Raw genomic sequence first — 18,050 nt, forward strand, 5'->3', positions numbered from 1 at the left:
CCGTATCAACGCAGTACACCATCGCGGGGGTACTTGCGGTCTCAACCTCTGGCAGCCTTGTTAAGCAGCCTGAGCCCGTAAATTGTGTCGGCCAATACTCTACTCAAATCACTTCTATCGTTCCTACTTTCCCACAACCATGGAGAAACGGCTACTCAACGAACAAGAAAAGGACTCGCAGCCATCGCAGCCCCCACATCCATCCTCGTGGAGAACCGGGTTCTGGCGCCGCTTTCCCCATTCCGGAATTTTCGCCCTTGTCACCGCGCTGGCTGCGTCGGTCAGCATGATATACATCATCACCGCCTCAGATGGACAGCCTATTACCTCTTGGAAGTACCAGCCCACCGTTTGTCTCGCCATCTCGTACACGATCGCCAATATCGCCTTGCAATACGCCCTCGCCCAAGCTGTCACTATCGCCTGGTGGGCGAAAGCCCTGAAGGGCGACGCCAAAGTTAAGGATCTGCACGATATATGGGCATTTGGGCATGGAGTCTTTCCGATATTGCGATCGGGACGGTCTTTCAATCTTGTCGCTTTGGCTGGACTCGCTGTTACGCTGGCGCCTATCAACGGACCTCTTTTGCAACGCGCTTCTGTCATTCATGAGCGAACGCGGATTGAGATGAAAAACATCACTATAGATATCGCCAAGGAGGTTCCGCCAGGCTACACTGCATCGGCAACTGCGCATGGGCAACCGGAAATATTGTCTGCCGATTTTAGTGTAATCACCAAAGAACATTCCGGAGGGAGTCCCATGCATGTAGCAAACGCAGGCTGTCTCGGTGTGTGCAACGGTACGATACTGGGCGCAGGGTACGACATAAATTGTACTCGGGATACCACTGAGCCATACAATGCTTCTGCGATCGACCCGGGTTACGTCGTGCCCATAAACCTTTTCTGGTCGAACTTCAGTCATGCAGCTAGGGATCATGAGGCTCGAGATACCAAGGATTACTTGTTTCAACCACCTGGAAGCTCAGTAATCTCTTACGGAGCGATGTTCAAGGGAGACCAAACATGTGTTGGCTCCATGAACAGGACCTATTGCGCCATGCGTCCCGCAACTATCGAATACCCTGTTATGATCACCAATGATACCATCACTCTTGACCCGCGCAGTACATGGGAATCGGATGTAACTCGATCTCTTCTCCCAACGTGGCTTGGGTCTCCGGGTTCTATTCAGACCAGTACTCATGGCGGCGTGGACCTTTACATGGACGCCGTGTGGGATTCGAACATGAAAGTATATTATAGCGGCGGTGGTCCTGCCGGTTGGAGGGTCATGACAACCGGTACGACGGTGCTTGGATATCTGGCCGACTTTGTAGGCAAGAACGGGTCTATTGAACTATTCTGCAACATGAGCCTGCCGGATCCAACGCCTAATGTCTTGAAATCACTACGCGAGATTGCCTTTCGTATGGCGCTATACATACCGCACTCAAGGGGGATGCTTTTCAAGACAGACATAGAAAGATCTTCTCTTCAACAATGGCCCAAATCAGAGAGGGAGGAGGGTATTTTCCAGCAGACAATCGAAGTCGAGCAGACCGCGACCGAAATCGTGTTCAAGAGTCAATACCAATTCCTCGCCATTGCCATCGGCATCACGCTCGTAGCCACGGCCTGTGTTTTCACAGTATTGGCGGGATGGTGGCATCTAGGCCGCGAGGTCTCGCTTTCACCAATCGAAATCGCAAAAGCCTTCAATGCGCCGCTTCTTGCAGAGTCGCACCCTAACGCAGAGGTCAGAAGGCTGCTCAAGGAATGCGGCGAGCAACGGTTGAGGTACGGTGTAGTGTGGGAGAATCCTGACTATCCCGTGACTTCGATACCGACGCTGAGATTGGAGAAGACGGAGCTTTGTGAGAAACCGCGTAATAGACAGGTGTTAGGTCATTAGCCTTATCTGTGCGCAAGAACCACAACAGATCATCAGAAGGCGACTTTTGGTGTATTCAGATTCATGCATCCAAATAATCCGTCGCTCTCGTGTTTCCTCGATCGTTCGGATGACGTTTGCACCTCGTGGCAGCACCTGCCCTGTAAGAGAGTGCGGTGGCGTCATGTGGGATGAGGCGGTGGCTGAGACTTCCTACAACTGCTCATGTACTACCTCGCGACCACTCCATCCAGCGAACCCCGTTTCCTTGGCGATGAGATGAAATCATCCATGTGGATACCATCAGGCCATGCGATAAGGTACCCAGGTAGTGACAACGCCACAGCATGACCTCACTCTCGTGCCAGCTAGATGTCAGCCACACTCAACCTCGACATACACTCTATTATACCTTTACCTACGCACTCTTTTGCCGAGTGATAACGGTCCGATGCGTCCTCTTCAGGAACTGGGCCAGGATGCCAGTGGCCACGCCAGTCCCAGTAATCACGAAACAAGCGGTTCTTTCAGTGGCACTACTCATAGCGTTGTCTCTGATGATAGCGCACACGATGTACGTAACTGCCTCGACGTGGGAAGAGTTGCAGCTAAAAGCATATGACAGGAGAAGCTCGTACAGTTCCTGACATCATCTACTCTTGATGAGACCAATACTAGTAGTTTGCTCAAAACGTTCTGTAGGGACATGGAACAGCCGGTGTATTCATCACTAGGGGGTCGATGTAGGTTCGCCTTGCTCCGTCTCGTTCTCCAATACTGACATGAGCCAGACAAGTATCGATCCGCTGATGGGAGCAACAACAACATCCACCTGCCTAACGTCGGTAAGGCTGGTTCTTACTACGCGCGCATGGTCACTCCAAGACATATACCTACAAAGCTTCCCGATCCAGAACTGCTCTTCGATACACTGCTCGCGCGAGAAGCCAAGCCAAAGCTCCACCCCACCCAACTATCGAGTCTGTTCTTTGCCTTCGCGGCTGTCATGGTATGCGATGTGTTTCGTACAGGCGACGAGGATAATGATGTGGCTATGACATCTTCATACTTGGACCTATCGTCACTATACGGGGAATCAGAGGAATCACAGAGCTCTGTCCGCACCTTCGTCGATGGGAAGTTGAAACCTGATGCTTTCGCTGACACAAGGATCCTCAGCCGACCAGCAGCGGTAAGATACGAGCTCAAGTCTGTTGTGCAATTGCTCATTATCGGTAGTCCTCTGCCCTGATCGTATGCTTTTCGCGGTTTCACAACATCGTTGTCGAGCAACTGGCCATCATCAATGAGAACGGTCGATTCAGCCCTCCCTGCAACGCGGCTGGAATCGACACTGGGTTTTACAAGCGAGCTCTCAGCAAGCGTGACAACGACCTCTTCCAGACTGCACGGCTGGTAACGACGGGATTATACATCAACATCGTTCTGAAAGACTACGTGCGCACGATTCTCAATCTACAGTGCGTAGATTCTTCGGTGACCTCGGATCCGCGAGCAAAAATAGAGGGTATTATCGGGCAGACAGACGTTGATAAGGCTCGCGGCAACCAGACAAGCGCCGAGATCAACATGATATATCGGTGGCATTCGACCATATCGAAGAAAGACGAGGACTGGCTCACAGAACACATGTCCATGATATGTCCAGATATGAAAATTGGCCACCTGACATTGGAAGACATGCGAGCTGGCATGCGTCGACATGCTGCTATACCGCCTGCGGATCCTGGTCGGCGTGTCTTCGCTGGTCTCGAAAGGAAGAACGACGGTTACTTTCGCGATGAGGATATCGTTCAGATACTTACAGAAGCCACGGATGAAGTCGCCATGAGCTTTGGTCCACACCGTGTCCCTCTGGCGTTGAAGGTCATCGAAGTAATGAGTATTGAACAAGGTCGGCAGTGGGGCGTGGCTTCTCTCAATGAGACCAGAAGATTCTTCGGGATGACGTCTCACACCTCGTTCAGCGATATTCACTCCGACCCTGACGTCGCTGCCGCGCTCGAAGTCTTGTACGAAGATGTTGAGAACGTCGAGCTATATGCCGGAACTATTCTGGAAGAGCCAACTGCCCCGATGACTCCGGGATCAGGTCTGTGTGCAGGAACGACGGCGACCAGAGCAGTGGTGTCACATGCGCTCTCTCTTATTCGGGGTGATCGATTCTACACCGTGGACTACACCCCGCACCACCTGACAGCTTTTGGGTTCAACGCAGCTTCCAGCGAATACTCAATCGATGGCGGAGGCGTCATGTACAAGTTACTGATGAGAGTCTTTCCCGAATACTATCGTGGCAACTCGATTTACGCGCACTACCCGCTGACCACGCCTGTGGAGATGAGACGACGACAGAAGTCTCTCGGGCACGAGACAGATTTCTGCTATGAGAAGCCGCGCTACGGGTCGCCTCCCACAGTCATCACCGATTACAAGATGATCCTCCGTATTCTTCGTGACCAGACTTTGTACACGACAGCGTGGACTCACACCCTGCGGCAATTGGAGTATCAACCACATGTTCTGCTTGGTAACACTATCGCTGCTGTCAAACAGCAGGACATCATTCGGCAAGCTATACTCGGCCCCGAGGAGTCGATAGAAATCTTTGCGCACTTCCTCAACCTGAAGACCACCCAGCTCGTGCAGAACAACAGCAAGTGGCTTTTCAAAGTTGCCGAGATAGATGCGATCAAAGACGTGGCAGCTCGCAGTTGGACACAATTTGCTGCGTGTCTGTTCAACATCCCGATCAGCGACTCGCAAGATTCAACGGCCAGCTTTGATGACAAGCAGCTCTTCAGCAAGATGATAGCAGTATTTCACTTCGTTCATCTAGACAACAACCCTGCGAAGTCTGCCGCATTGCGGAGGGATGCAATCACTGCAAGCGATGAAATGTCGAAAGAGGTCAGGGTTGTTTGCGAAGGAATGAAAGCATCACCCGCTGTGCAATTTCCGGATCCCCGTAAGCGACGACATGCGAAGCGCAATCTCATGCCAGACCATGGAGCGAAAGTGATGCAACGGCTGTTCGATAATGGGGCAAAGGTCAAAGAAGTTGTCTCTCTAGTGGTCATACTTGCCGTAGATCTTGTCGTGTTCAGCACCTTTGCTGTAAGTCTACAAGTCGTTTCAAGCATTCGCCCCGGCTGACCATTACTAGTTCTGCCAAATCATCGATCTCTTCCTCTCGGAACCTTACCATTCTACGCACTGGCCGGACATCCAAAAACTGGCGAAAGACATCACACCAGCAAACTCCGAGGTACTGCGCGCATACGTGCTTGAGGCTCTGCGCCTTATCACACCCGCAACTGGCTTCCTCCGCATCCCTAACACCTTTCTCACTACTAGCGACTGGCGGCACGCAGAGGGTATAAACAAGGGTGACGACCTTATCCTCGACGTGGCAACCGCATCTCGCGACCCCGCTGTCTTTCCTGACCCCGACAACATCAACCTCGATCGTCCGCAAGAGCTGTACCTACCTTTCATCGATGGGCTACACGGAGCACTGACCAGGCCTATTATCGTTGCTGGTTTGGTCACCCAGTTGCGTATCTTTGCACGAATGGAAGGCCTCAGAAAGGGCCCGGGTACGCAAGAAACGTTGAGGCGGGAGGTTCAAGAGGGTACTGTGAGCTTTTTGAGCGAAGCTAAGGATGAGTGGGTGCCACTGCCAGTCAGTAAGTACATATTCGCCACATGAACTGTTTGTGAGCATTCTAATCATGAAGAATAGGCATGCGAGTTCACTACGACACCTTCGATCCTACTGCATGCGCGACCTTGGCATGATGAGTACTATGATGGACATCATATGATTGAAAGAATGATACCTAGGTAGAGACGCCACACCTCCAACCAAACGAGTTACATAATAGTCTCAAAGATGTATCCTTAGTCTCCTACTACTATACCCCCGCTTTTCTTCACATTTGAATCCCGCAACTCGTTCCACATTGGTCATACATTCACTCTAAACCCTTTAGCCCCGCATCTAAGTATTGGGATTGAACCAATCGCCATGCCTAAAATAAGACTCGCAGTAGTAGTACTCGTGACGATTCTCGTCATGAAATGCGCATAATGTTCCGCAGCTACATCTCGGAGGCCTATTGGAGGATTAGTATACGTCTGACACAAATCACAGGTACCTTGTTACTCACAGTTCCTCATCCGGGGTATCAAGAATGACTTTCAACGCCGCTTCCTGGTCGTGATGGCGCTGGCCCTTGAAGATCGCCTCCCACTTCCCTTTCGTGACCGTCTTCACAGCACCGGTCAACGTCACCGTTAATCTCTCCCCCAAGCTCTCTTCCTTGCACTTATTAATCAGGAAGGGATACGCGAAGGTACAAATCCAGTCTACTATCATACGCTGACAGCAAATGTAATCCTCTCCTCCATACCGAGGCAATCGATGTTTATCGGGTCTACAGCCCCAGGGGCTGCCCTGGTAGCCGTCATATGGTGTCCGAAAGCGGAGATGTAAGTCACGGAGGTTGTCAAGCTTTTGAAGACAAGAACCCATCGACTCAGAAGTAGTAATCTCGATCGGAGAATAAAGCAGACTAACGCCGAAGAACTCAAACCACTCCACATTCGTGAAGTTCAACTCGATCTTACTCAGATGCTGGTAAGCCATCGCTGGACCTGCCCAGGCCTTAATGGCTAGAACGAACAGGTCTGGTGTGAAGAACCGGCTACGCATTCGTACCCAGGCGAAATGGAGGAACTCGTTGCGGATCGTGGAGTTCACTGCCGAAAGCGAGAGACTCGGTTTGTGCACAGGAGGTCGATCTTCCGGCACACGGTTTTCATCCCATGGGGACGCCAACAATGCCTCACCCTTTAGACGCATAAATAAACCGGGGTGATAGCCCAGCCCCAGCGTTAGCTGAGCTTCAGATTCCGGCTCTCCATCGGGCCAGAAGCAGGTGTACTCTTCAGCGGTGCACAAACTGTTCAGCGGATATACTTCACCACCAAGCGCGGCCTTATAGATCTTCTCTCGTATCTCGGCAGGAAAGTCTTCGAAGCGACCTTTGCTGCCCTTGCTCTTGTACCACTTGAACTGCAAGTGATGCCCAAGGCGACCGAACCATTCGCGCGACTTAATATTCTTCGCGAGCCAATCACCGAAAGACACCCACTCCTTCTTGTCTGTCTCATAGATGTGGATAGTCTCGGCAGTTGGCGGCGAACCATTCGGCAAGATGGTAACCCATTTCGCCTGTTTCACGCTGTCTTTCTCAACGATTTCAAAGTAGTAAGACTTGATATTGAAGAGATTCATGTAAGGCGGCCACAGCGGAGGCGCGTCATTGACAGGCCGAATATTGACTCGCAGGGCGAAGGCAGCGAAATTGCGCTTCTTCGGCCTGTTCATTGTGTGATACATCGCAGCGAGTACGGGGTCGTTGAAGTGCCATCCTTTGTTGAACTCGTACGTGGTCTCGTCAGTGAAGCGGCCGACTTGTCCATCGCGTGGACATTGCATCATCTCGAGCGCACAGGTGATCTTGTCGTTGCGCGCATCGTGGAGGACGCGGTTGTACTTGCGAGGACGCTTTGCGAGATCGTCGTCGGCTGGAGGATCAAAGATTGCTAGGCGGCTTAGGAAGAAGGTTGGTGCTGCTGCGTTGAGCTTGGAGGACTTGACGGGTACGAAGGGGGGCGCTGTGGCGGTGAGCTTTGAGCTCTTTGCAATATCAGTGGTTCCGAGGGAGTTGTCAGGGTCGAGTTCGTGGGTAGCGGAGTCGATAGTAGCCGAATTCGAGGGAAGAGTGTTGCACTCGTGTTGCCAGTGCTCGTAGGAATCATATGCTAGGCTAAAGGGAGTCATCTCGAAGCCGCTCGAGTGTTGTTGGACGGGGTAACCGTGATAGCCGACGAGCGAATGTGCATGGTAATTCCAATACTGAGACGGTACAAACAGCGGTATCCGAGGAAGAGTAGGACTAGTCATGTCGTGTTCGGTACCTGACTGCGAGTGGTAGTCAGGGTCGAAAGGCTCAGTGGAGCGACCAAAATCAGCCATTTCGGACATTGTGTTGGAGTTGAGGAAGTTGATGGGCCTTGCAGTTGAGTGTGTTTGATAGACTAAGGCTTGATAGATCTAAGCATAGGCACAGGGAGGTGATACTAGCGCCAAATAATGGGGACGGTCTGTGCATTTTGCTGTAGGCAGTAGTAATAGGGAATAGAGTGGCGTATACAGAGGCTTTGTTTTGCTTTCTCCCATTCCTTCCGTATTAATAGGGCTACTGAACATACAGAACGGCTGGTCAAAACACCTAGTGCATTGATCTTGGCAACACTAGGTTTGCTAGGCCACCTGTACGCAATGTTGAAGCCGTGTTTGTTGAAGGCGTGTTTGGAGCCGACGAGCAGCTCGGAGCGCAATGAAGCCTGGTGAAGTAATTTGTTGATATCTTTAACATCTTGGAAGCTAGCGTTAAATTCCATGTAGCGAATAGATAAGTAGGATTCATGTTCAAACCCGTCTGGTTCGATGCGTGCAGATCGCGATCTTGATCTCTAAAGCTTCACTCATTCTTCGTACAGTAAAGGAACGTCATCGATTACGACACCTTCTATCATAGCCCCAATGGCTATTCGCGTTTGAAGATATCTTGTGTGGCCCTCCAGTTCTTTGATTAAGGTAATCCCGCTTTGCGACGAGCCTGTTGAAATGGATGCTTTGGTCTTCCGAGATACGGATGACATGATCACAGTCTTGGCTCGCTCAAGAAGCATCGTCTTATTCCTCGCAGTCAAAATCGTCAGGCGGAGGTAATTTGTTCGATGGAAAGTCGGAAATGTAACGGTTACCGTGTCTAGTCTTGCAAGGCGTGCGACAAAAGCATGGAGGTGGGCTATCAATGTTGTTAGCAAGTAACCAGGGTGGGAAGCTTTTTGAAGATGAGTAGATGCTTACATATTTGCTGATGGGGTATCCAGAATGGCCGCCTGCTCAGCAGCGTGATCCATTACGCCATCCTTGTCCTTTGCAGGCAGCGCGAGGAGTTCATTCCATTTGTCCTTTGTGTCCTTTTTCAGAATCCCACCCAGTCTCACCTTTGGCAGATCCTTTACAAATGGCCAAGCGAATGTCATGATCCAGTCGACCATTGTACGCTGACAACAGACAAAGCTGACCATTATTGACTTATCGACATGACGCATCCCATAAGGATAGTAAGTGGCTCCGTCGTCTGGGCTTCGAAACCAAAGCTGAAGACTTGACAGTCCATCCAATGTAGGGAGTATAGGTCCAAGAGACACACCGTTATTCATACTAATGTTGTCACGAAATCCGACGCCGAAGAAACTGAACCAATCGGACATCGTGAAGTCGAGAATGAGATGATTGAGCCAGTTATAGTTCGGTTTGGTACCCGCCTCAAGAACTGATCTGAGCTGAATCGGTGAGAAGAAGCACTTTCGAGTGTCCTCCCAGCCAGCTTGAAGAGCCTCACCATAGGTCTGTCTGTTGATAGACAAGAGCGCAAGATTGGGCTCGTAAGCGGAGCACCCTGTAACTGTGTGCCCACGTCCATACAGCTGTGAGGGGTGGCGTTGATCGATTTGACTGCTGTCATGCCAATTGCGGAAGCCCAGGCCGAGACGGACCTCAGCGTCCTTGAATATAGTCAAAGGATAGATTCTAGGACCGAGAGCAAATTCGAAAACCTTCATGCGCATTTCGGTTGGAAGGTCGGCAAGCCGGAAGTGCTTCCCATTGAGCTTCCACCATCTGCGCTGCGCCCTGTAGCCCCTCTCGCCAACCAAGTCTTCAGCGGGCGCCTGGCTGGAAAGCAGCCAGTCTTTCAACAAGATCCATTCTGTACCGATCTTTAAGTGTAGATTATCCTCTGTCGGACCGGGCATTCCTGGGGAAAAGGTTACCCAAGCGGTGAGGGGAAACTCATTGAATCTATCCATGAAGGTATATAGTTTGCTGCAGTACGTAGTGTAGTCGGGTAAGACCAGCCAGAACGGCGGTGAGATGTCGGTAGGTTCTACTCGGAAATGCATGTCTACGACGCCGATGTGGTGCGCACTCATGTCACGAATAAGAAGTGTAATGTACCACATGATTGCGTCGTTCTGACGAGGGGCCGGTTCGAACTTGTACGTGTAGTTGTCCGGTAGGCAGTTGAGCGATCGTAGTTTATCGGAGGGTGGCGGACAGCACCGTACGCTGTTGAGGCGGTTGATGGACTCTCCTTTTCCACCATCCGCTATCGCCATGCGTTCCAGAGCGAGTATCCGGGTCTCCAGGTAAGGAGTTTCTGACGACATTGTTGGTAACGTTCGTATGTGGAGGTAGAGGTTGAGGTAGAGGTTGAGGACAAAGATGCTAGTAATGCTGATCAGTGATGCGGGCGCAAGTATTGACAAGAGGCAGGAGGAGTTGGCGGATAAATAGTCCAGTCAGCGCTTAAAGTGAATAGACCAGTAGGCTCCAAGCAGAGAATCATATCAAGAGAAGGTCTTGGAAACCGGAGCTCCTAATGCGGTCAGTGCGCCCATTCTCGCTCGAAGCGCATGATGGAAGTTGCAGGCGCAACCGCCGAGGTTTCCTGACCCTTTTCGTTGAAATGCTTTTTCGTATAGGTACAGTATAGGTCACTCAGATTGCGACTGGATTGGTGATCTCTGAGAGGAAGACCATGTTATCGTCTCTGGGTTGAGTTTACCAGCCATCATGCAGGCGAGCACACTGAGCAACGCGCCGCCAAGGCTACAAAGAATAACAATTAGATTGGTCAAGGACGGACGTTGCTCAAGCGGTACGGTGAATGGAGACCACTCCAACCCCCAAAAACGCCTCGCTATACCAATGGCCCAAGATTGATTGAGCTGCCTTGCACTATACTCACCACAACAGATAAGCGCCGACGAACAATGAAGCTATGGAAAGCCCTTGACTTCTCAGAATATGCGCCGCGCTGGTACCCTCTGTGCCACAGCACGACTGCTCATTGTACGTGACGTTGTTGGCCGTCGCAGCAACCTGGAAGACAGAGCCATTAAAGTTGCCATAGTTGTAGTAGTCGACGAGTATCCAATTCGGCGGACGAGCCCACATTTTCTCGCAGTTTTGTACGTTAAGGCCAACGCTACCGTTTCCAGACACAGCATTGATCTCATCGAGGAGGGAGTATGCTGGTATGAGGATGCTGCTCACGCCTGGGAGACTGACTTCGATGTTCAGGTTGTGGTTCATCACGTACATGCGCTCGCGTGAGACTTCTTCTGGCTGATTTGGGGGTCGTTGCTCCGTACAAGGGAACGCGGGATCGGTTGGCGAAAAGGGTGTTTGCCACTGATAGTTGAATTCGCTGAGCAGCCACGGGACTTGTTCCTGGTCTGCGCCATAGTCCAACATCACTACGACACGCTTATTCCTAATAATCATCTCGGCCAATGTGGGCCAGTCCGTCAGGTTCAGACTAGCCGAAGGCGGTGTCCATACGTATTCCATAATTCCTGAGTTTTGAAAAGGTGCAATATAGTCTGTCGCTGGGTTTCGGGTATCCTGACCGTTGTTGTTGCCCATCATGATAGCAATGACTTCGAACGGGTTCTGGTCGAGCCAGCCTTTGACTGTTGCGAGGTATGATTCGAGGGTGCCCACGTCGAGCAGGCTGCAGGAGGTATGGCAGAGGCGTATAGCGGAGGTCTCGTTGGGTTTTTGGGTCTCGAATTGCACTGTTGTTGAACGTCAGCAGAGTTTTCTAATATCGTGTATGATGCGCTTACACCCTCGAATTCCATCATTGAGCTGATTAAGCACTGGGTAGTCTTGGTTGCTGGCTGCATTGTGCGGCCTCACGAATGGGCTGTTATGTGCGACGACCATAGAGATGTTGGAAAACCTCCTCTGGCAAAACTCGACGTGTCCATTGCATGGCTGAGTATTAGTCGGACTTGGACGAGCAGATGTCGTGGTTGTTGAAGCAGTGCCGTTTGAGGATTCGGTCGAAGGTGACAGCCCGACTATGGCTGTCACCTCTTGTGTTGTCGTTGACGAGGTAGCGGTGGCATTCTGCCGTCCGGAGGTAAATGTGCTCAGGACAATGCCCGGGAGACCGCTCGAGAAGTCGGCAGAGTAGGTGCTCGTAAAGGTACTGGAGACATCGACGATCGTTTCGGTAGCGCTGCTAGGTATAGGTGTGTTCGATGCGGAGGAAGAAGAAGACTGTGCGGTTATAGGTATTGTAAGTAGGGCCAAAGGGAAGAAAAACAATGTAGGAATCATGAGGGCGATGCGATGCGAAAGAATGACGAAGTGGCAGTTAGCATATGCTATGCAATTTCGGCATACAACTGATGCTATGCGCTGTACTTATTGAGAGATGAGGTCAAGACAGTCTGCCTCACCAGCACTACGTTGGTGGTGCACCTTAGCTGACATTCGCCGGAAAGCACGATGACGGCATTGCTCGCCTCGAACGCCATCACACGTTGTGTCGGATCTACGCGGGGAAGGCTGAATGCGACCATCTCGAAGGTCTATCCGTCCTGGGGAACGCCTTTCGCGTTGATCGGAGATTTATGGGTCCAATAGCAGCCACGCAATGGTTTGACGTAGTAGACATTGACTGCAGTAGGGCTGGCGTTGGCAGCAAGAGGGCTTGTGGCGGTTTTGGCGCACGCAGGTCTGAAGAGCCGCGTCGTGAGGCATTTTGACGCGTCATTAGCCTCAAAGACTGCGAGCCACGACCGGTAGGATCATTGAACGATGAAAAGAGTGCTGGATGCTGATCTCGCTGTGGTCGTTTAGAGAAAGGCTGGGGTCGAGTACGCGACATGGAAGACGCCCAGCCTCGCTGACACGCTAACCCGCTTAAGCTTCAGGGACTGAGGGTCAAGCCTCACGGAGGTCCACCCCAAATGCTTCAGCCCATGAATGCGAGCTTTGGGCCGACTAGGCACACTACTTCCACCGGAGCTCCTGTCGGCTTTTTGCTCCCTAGGGGGTTTATTTCCTTACCAAGGTATTTTCGGAGGCATTCACACACGGCTCCTGGAGGGCACTCGGAGGGCTCGTTCTAGCCTCCCGAGGTCAACAACAAACAGCATGCCGGCCGAGCCTACTGAACAATCCGACATTGAAGACACAGGAATGGAATTTTAACCCGGAAAATAATCAACATCAATTGTCACATAAAAGTCGTGCTTCTTCCTGTCACCATTCTACTGATCCCAACAGCCGTAACATCGACCCGTGTCCACCTCACATCCGGATTCGCCGCAAACCTTCATCCACCATCTAATCAACGAAGAAGGCAATGCGCCGTGTACTCACACTAGAAGCCTGAACTTAGTTCGGGCAATCTCTCACACGAACACCCTCTTAACACCAACCTTAACACAACTCGGCGGATCTACCAAAAGCAGTCAGCACAGTCCCACCACCCCAACATCAACATCTACCGAAAAAGAAGAAAGCACCAAACTTACCAGGTTTCCCGACCCCCGTCCCCCACACCAAAGTCTGCCTAACATACCCTGTCCCATAGTACGTGAAGCAAACCCACCAGCGATAATACCCCGTCCACTCACCCATGCCTGGTTTCTCAGCCCCCCAAGTAATCGGATTCTGGAAGTTTAGTATGTCGTTGTTGTCGAAGGAGAGGCTACCGTCGCCACTGTAGGTCATGGCGAGCTGTGCGATGGACAAGGGGACGATGTCTTGGGGTTGGAGGAGCACGGAGAGGTCGATGGGGTAGGGGTCGTAGGGGATGGTCCAGGAGAGGATGCCTTGGGTGCCGAAGGTCTGGGCGGAGTGTTAGTGGCTGTGGGGACGGGGGCTGTGGGTTTCGTTTGGTGGGTGGTAGGGCTGGCGGGGAAAATAAGGTAGATGTGTATGGGAGGCTTACGTTTGTGATGGCAGTGTCTGTCGTGTTGTGGGTCAGAATAACGGGATACTGGGCTCCTTCTTCCGAAAGCGTGGGGCAAAGCGTGAAAACTGCTGCACCGGCATGGCATGCAGATAGAGTCTTGCCGTCCAGGGAAGGGTCTTCGGATATGAGGACGAGGTTGAAGGGGTCAGATTGTATGGTGTAGATGGGTTCACAATCGTATTCGCAATCAGCGTCAGCGTGAGTAAGAGCTGCGAAAGCGAGAAGGATAGGAACAAGTTTGAACATAGCGGCGGTAATCTGTACGGTGCGTACAGGTGCAAATTGAGCCAAAAAGCTAGGGAGAAAGGACGCTGGCTTATGGATATCTATAGAGGCGACCTTCGATCACATCACGATGACTGGCATCTGTCAGAACGTACACGTGGAACGGATTGCGCATGTCAAAAGAGTGTCATTATCTATTAGCATTAGTTACGTAGCACGTCAAGTCGTAAATCCCGATTGGGCCTTCCTTCCTCTCCCCTTTTCTCATCCAACCATTACGGAACAGATTTTTCCATCACAATCTCCCGCTCTAGACAAACACCCTCGTCACGTTAACCGAGACACAGGTTGGGTTGTCTGGCTTGCCCGCGCCCAATCCCCATGCCAGGTTGTTGTACCTGTAGCTGGCATAGTCCGTGTCGCAAGCAAACCAGCGGTAGAATTCCTGGTAGTTGCCTGTGTTGTTCTCGCCGCGGACATAGCCCTGATACGTAAGTTCGTCCTGGGAGTCGAAAGCCAGCATAGTCGTATCGCTTCCGCTTCCGGGGCTGAGGGTGATGCCTGCGAGATTGGAAGTCGGGTCAAGGTTGAAAGCCGCTGATGAGGGAATGTCGAGGGTGGTGGTGTTCAACCACCAGGTCAAGATGCCTGGTACGCCGAAGCCGTCCTCTGGTGCTTGAGAGTAGACAGATGTGTTGAATTGGAATTGTGCGCCGTCGAGGGGTTCTGGGCTGTCACCTACGCCAGCATTGCTGAGGCAGAGTGATTCGATGGCTGCACCGACGTGACAGGCGCTTAGCGTGTCATTGACCTTTCCGTCTTCGGATGTGACGACTAGAAAGAATGGTGCAGAGCTGATGTTGTAGAACGGATCCTGTGCGCTCGTAACGGCAGCTGCTGCAAGGGTGAGGGCGATGGATGAGGTTTTCATTTTGGATGATGTCGGTTAATCTCGTAGGTGGTCGATGCAGTGATAAAGTCTGAGGTATGCTAGGCGTTGATCGAGTATGTAGGAGCTGATGAGTGCAGTTTACCAGCAACGGCACGGTCGAGCTTTATACTCACGATCATCCCTCGTAGTCGCCGTATTCGCGCAGCCTCATCGCAGCTCCCTCCAAAGGTTCCACCTGCGCAGCAGTCATGTGTTCCACCATAACGGGCCCCAGCCAGCCCATGACGTTCCGCTACCCGTTAGCTTTGGCCGCCTTGCCACACCCACGATGATCCTTTCCAGTCGGCTGCGTTCGCTCCGTATGCAGTACCGCACGGCATGCCCGATGAGGGTCAGCGCAACTCAATCAGGGCAGTTATAGAGCAACCCCGCGCGTTAGCGAGCGAAGCTTTCCCCAGCCTGCCGGATAAGTCTTGCATAAGTGCCACAAGTGCCACAGCCGCACAGGGCCTCAGGGTGCATGTAGCGTGAGGATCAGCTGTCAATACGAGGGTCGAATCGATAGCTCAGTACCGAACCTGCAGGTGAAAAAAGTAAAGGTGCGGCGAAAAAGCTTTGTTCGTGAGCGTGAGCAATATGAGAGGCATCATAAGCACTGCTTTGGAAGGCTGATTAAGCCTAGTACGAGGAAGTATATAACAATGCTCGTGATATGCTGATGCATTCAATATTGTGTTAATTGTGCACCCTCGTACGATGAAGATGATGGTGGAGAGTAGTACGTTGCTCCCCGTCAATGACGCAAGGGTTCAGGCCGGTTGTAAGCCGGAGTTACCCTGTTAGCGTCAAAGCTTATCGATTCTAAACTCGCCGGAGGTGTGACATCGTCTACGGCTTCAGATTTACACCCTCACACCAACCACGAGATGAATGGCTGCGATCGGGATAATGCCTTCGCGATGGTCGCCTTGATTCACTACGCCTCCGCCAGCACCTTCCGCATACGAACTGACCGGTCGCAACACCTAATAATATACAGAGCGCCGGACGCGTAGAACACTAAGAACAGAGCTACGAAGCCATTCTCGAGCCACCGTTGCAACTCTATACTCCTAGGGCGATGTAAGAGCTTACTGTTACACACTACAAACCGTATGTATGCTCGAGGACCTTATCCTATTGACAATAGCCGCTGACTAAAGACAGACGCAGTGTCGCAATAGCCCTTTCGATCAACTATGATGCAACCACATGGCACGCACTCCTCGTATACGCGCAACACATAGCTTCGTCATGTAACCAACACCGGCAGCCGATAAGCCACCACACTAGCGATGTCTTGCTCCGCCATCATATCCACTGGCACCCAGCGCAGTGGCCGGCTCGTCGTCAGCATGTGTGCTCCTCCTCTCGGCCGAGTCCCGCGATACACCCTCATAAGCAGGTTTTGGTTGCGTCCAGTACCAAAAGGCCCATGTGATCCAGCAGAAGATGACATCGAATCCCACGCTGCTCACTGCTGGGTGTTCTAGCAGAGCACTTTGGATTCCTACAAAACCACCATAGGCATACGCTGTTGCGGTAGTCCATGCCAGCATCAGTCCTGCATTCCCTAGGACCAGTGCCCACATGTAGCTGTAGACCTTGTCGGTGAATTGGATATCCTCGGTGAAGGATGAGGCCGGTACAACAGCGCGTGCAATGGGCAAGAGCATCAAAGCGATGTGTGGAGCCATGAGCACCGGCATGAAGTGTGTAGGGTGATGCCAGTAGTGTTCGTCTGCTAGTTGCATCGCGGGATAAGCAGTTGCGAAGATGGCGAAAAGGTTTAGGAGCCATGGACCTAGCCACGTTTGCCGGCGCGAACCATGTGACGATGCAGCTGGTGCCGGCAGGCTCAGCAGTAAGGTGAGCATGAAGAGGTTTGTAGCAAAACTGATGGCCACAATCTGGCCAAGCAGCATGAACGCCCAAGTATATCGAATGCCGCGACGTATTCCTAGATATATTAGTCATAGTTGTCAAGTAACAAGTATAATCTTCTACCTTTCTGCTCCAGATACAACCCCAGACCCAATGCGAAGAAGAAGATCTGGTGTGACCACCAGTACCTCGCATATCCGATGATGACAGTCTCCCATGCCTCTCGAAACAATGAAGTCTCTTTCAACCACAAACCCCAGTGATTCTGGTCAGGTTCAAGCTCGTAGTAGCTACGCCACATCAGCCAAGACTGATAGCTGACCTTAAAGTACTGGAACATGTGCGTCCATGTTGTGAGCAAGCTGCCCGCAGCAAGTGCACTGAATAGCCAGACATGTCTTCTCGGTGGGAGCTGTGCAGTAGTTGACTTGCGCAACACGCTAGCTCTTTTCGCAAGTCTCAAGATGATGAAGACCGCGACAGAGAAGCATGTCAACAGATAGGAGAAGAAGATGGCATAGGGCCGGGTGTTGGTATCGGACCCTTCTGGGGGCGGTTCGCGATGCATGGAGCGGTGCGGGACAGAGTATCCAGGCGGCCCGAATCCTGGAGGGGCCATCGTGAGACGATTTTCGGGGTTTGTTGGGCAGCCATCACGTACAGTATGCTCTCCAGCCTTTATGGTGCCGTCGACAGTGACGAAACGTGTCAATTGCGGATCAAAGGGCTCTTCTGCTTTGCCGGCAATGTGTATTGATTAACGGCTATCTTGGGACTGAGCTCCTAGGATGCGGCCGCGGTCGGTTGTTGCGCCAATGATGGCGTGGCTGACGCAGGGATGGCCAACCTCCGCAACACGTGCCCAGGTGCCTCGGTGCCAAGGCGCCAGTGAGATCGTCATGTTTTCCCAGGTCCGTCGCGGTCTCGTCTTCGAAGATGCTCGTCCCTTGTTTTGCTTCAAGTAGCTTTCCTCCCCTGTGCTAACCTTCGCTGTTGCTCTCTCGCACATTCTCCTACTCTGTCACGACAAACTGCAAACGCCAAACCTCACAACACGGTGATGTCAGGCACACGGACCATTTGAGCTTTGCAAATCCTGATTGGCTGTTGTTTCATCATTTGGACCTCACCGCCACGCCCAAGCTACCAGACGCCCAAGTTGCGTAGC

The 18,050-nt window shown here is 51.9% G+C and overlaps 7 protein-coding genes across 7 annotated transcripts; 1 reads left to right on the forward strand and 6 right to left on the reverse strand.

The window, feature by feature from the left end:
• Positions 1 to 139: 139 nt before the first annotated feature.
• J4E83_004238 (uncharacterized protein) lies at positions 140 to 5,630 on the forward strand (the record flags this gene model as incomplete). The annotated part of the gene is made up of 7 exons (XM_049331168.1): positions 140 to 522; positions 1,270 to 1,803; positions 2,462 to 2,471; positions 2,523 to 2,640; positions 2,689 to 3,089; positions 3,137 to 5,035; positions 5,085 to 5,630. The coding sequence occupies 7 exons, from the start codon at positions 140 to 142 to the stop codon at positions 5,628 to 5,630; spliced, it is 3,891 nt and encodes a 1,296-aa protein (XP_049189714.1).
• A 456-nt stretch (positions 5,631 to 6,086) lies between these two features.
• J4E83_004239 (uncharacterized protein) lies at positions 6,087 to 7,973 on the reverse strand (the record flags this gene model as incomplete). Its single annotated transcript, XM_049331169.1, has 1 exon — positions 6,087 to 7,973. One exon carries the CDS (start codon positions 7,971 to 7,973, stop codon positions 6,087 to 6,089), a length of 1,887 nt encoding a protein of 628 aa, XP_049189715.1.
• Positions 7,974 to 8,860: 887 nt separating this feature from the next.
• On the reverse strand, positions 8,861 to 10,231 carry J4E83_004240 (uncharacterized protein; the record flags this gene model as incomplete). Its single annotated transcript, XM_049331170.1, has 1 exon — positions 8,861 to 10,231. The coding sequence occupies one exon, from the start codon at positions 10,229 to 10,231 to the stop codon at positions 8,861 to 8,863; it is 1,371 nt and encodes a 456-aa protein (XP_049189716.1).
• A 577-nt stretch (positions 10,232 to 10,808) lies between these two features.
• J4E83_004241 (uncharacterized protein) lies at positions 10,809 to 12,194 on the reverse strand (the record flags this gene model as incomplete). Its single annotated transcript, XM_049331171.1, has 2 exons — positions 10,809 to 11,644; positions 11,696 to 12,194. 2 exons carry the CDS (start codon positions 12,192 to 12,194, stop codon positions 10,809 to 10,811), a joined length of 1,335 nt encoding a protein of 444 aa, XP_049189717.1.
• Positions 12,195 to 13,361: 1,167 nt separating this feature from the next.
• Positions 13,362 to 14,088, reverse strand: J4E83_004242 (uncharacterized protein; the record flags this gene model as incomplete). Its single annotated transcript, XM_049331172.1, has 2 exons — positions 13,362 to 13,715; positions 13,819 to 14,088. The coding sequence occupies 2 exons, from the start codon at positions 14,086 to 14,088 to the stop codon at positions 13,362 to 13,364; spliced, it is 624 nt and encodes a 207-aa protein (XP_049189718.1).
• Positions 14,089 to 14,377: 289 nt separating this feature from the next.
• J4E83_004243 (uncharacterized protein) lies at positions 14,378 to 14,998 on the reverse strand (the record flags this gene model as incomplete). Its single annotated transcript, XM_049331173.1, has 1 exon — positions 14,378 to 14,998. One exon carries the CDS (start codon positions 14,996 to 14,998, stop codon positions 14,378 to 14,380), a length of 621 nt encoding a protein of 206 aa, XP_049189719.1.
• Positions 14,999 to 16,287: 1,289 nt separating this feature from the next.
• Positions 16,288 to 17,501, reverse strand: J4E83_004244 (uncharacterized protein; the record flags this gene model as incomplete). The annotated part of the gene is made up of 2 exons (XM_049331174.1): positions 16,288 to 16,958; positions 17,006 to 17,501. The coding sequence occupies 2 exons, from the start codon at positions 17,499 to 17,501 to the stop codon at positions 16,288 to 16,290; spliced, it is 1,167 nt and encodes a 388-aa protein (XP_049189720.1).
• Between the last annotated feature and the right edge of the window lie 549 nt (positions 17,502 to 18,050).

The sequence above is a fragment of the Alternaria metachromatica genome (assembly GCF_023757995.1).
Source record: "Alternaria metachromatica strain BMP 0045 chromosome Unknown scaffold_7, whole genome shotgun sequence".
In the NCBI taxonomy this organism is placed as follows: Eukaryota; Fungi; Ascomycota; class Dothideomycetes; order Pleosporales; family Pleosporaceae; genus Alternaria; species Alternaria metachromatica.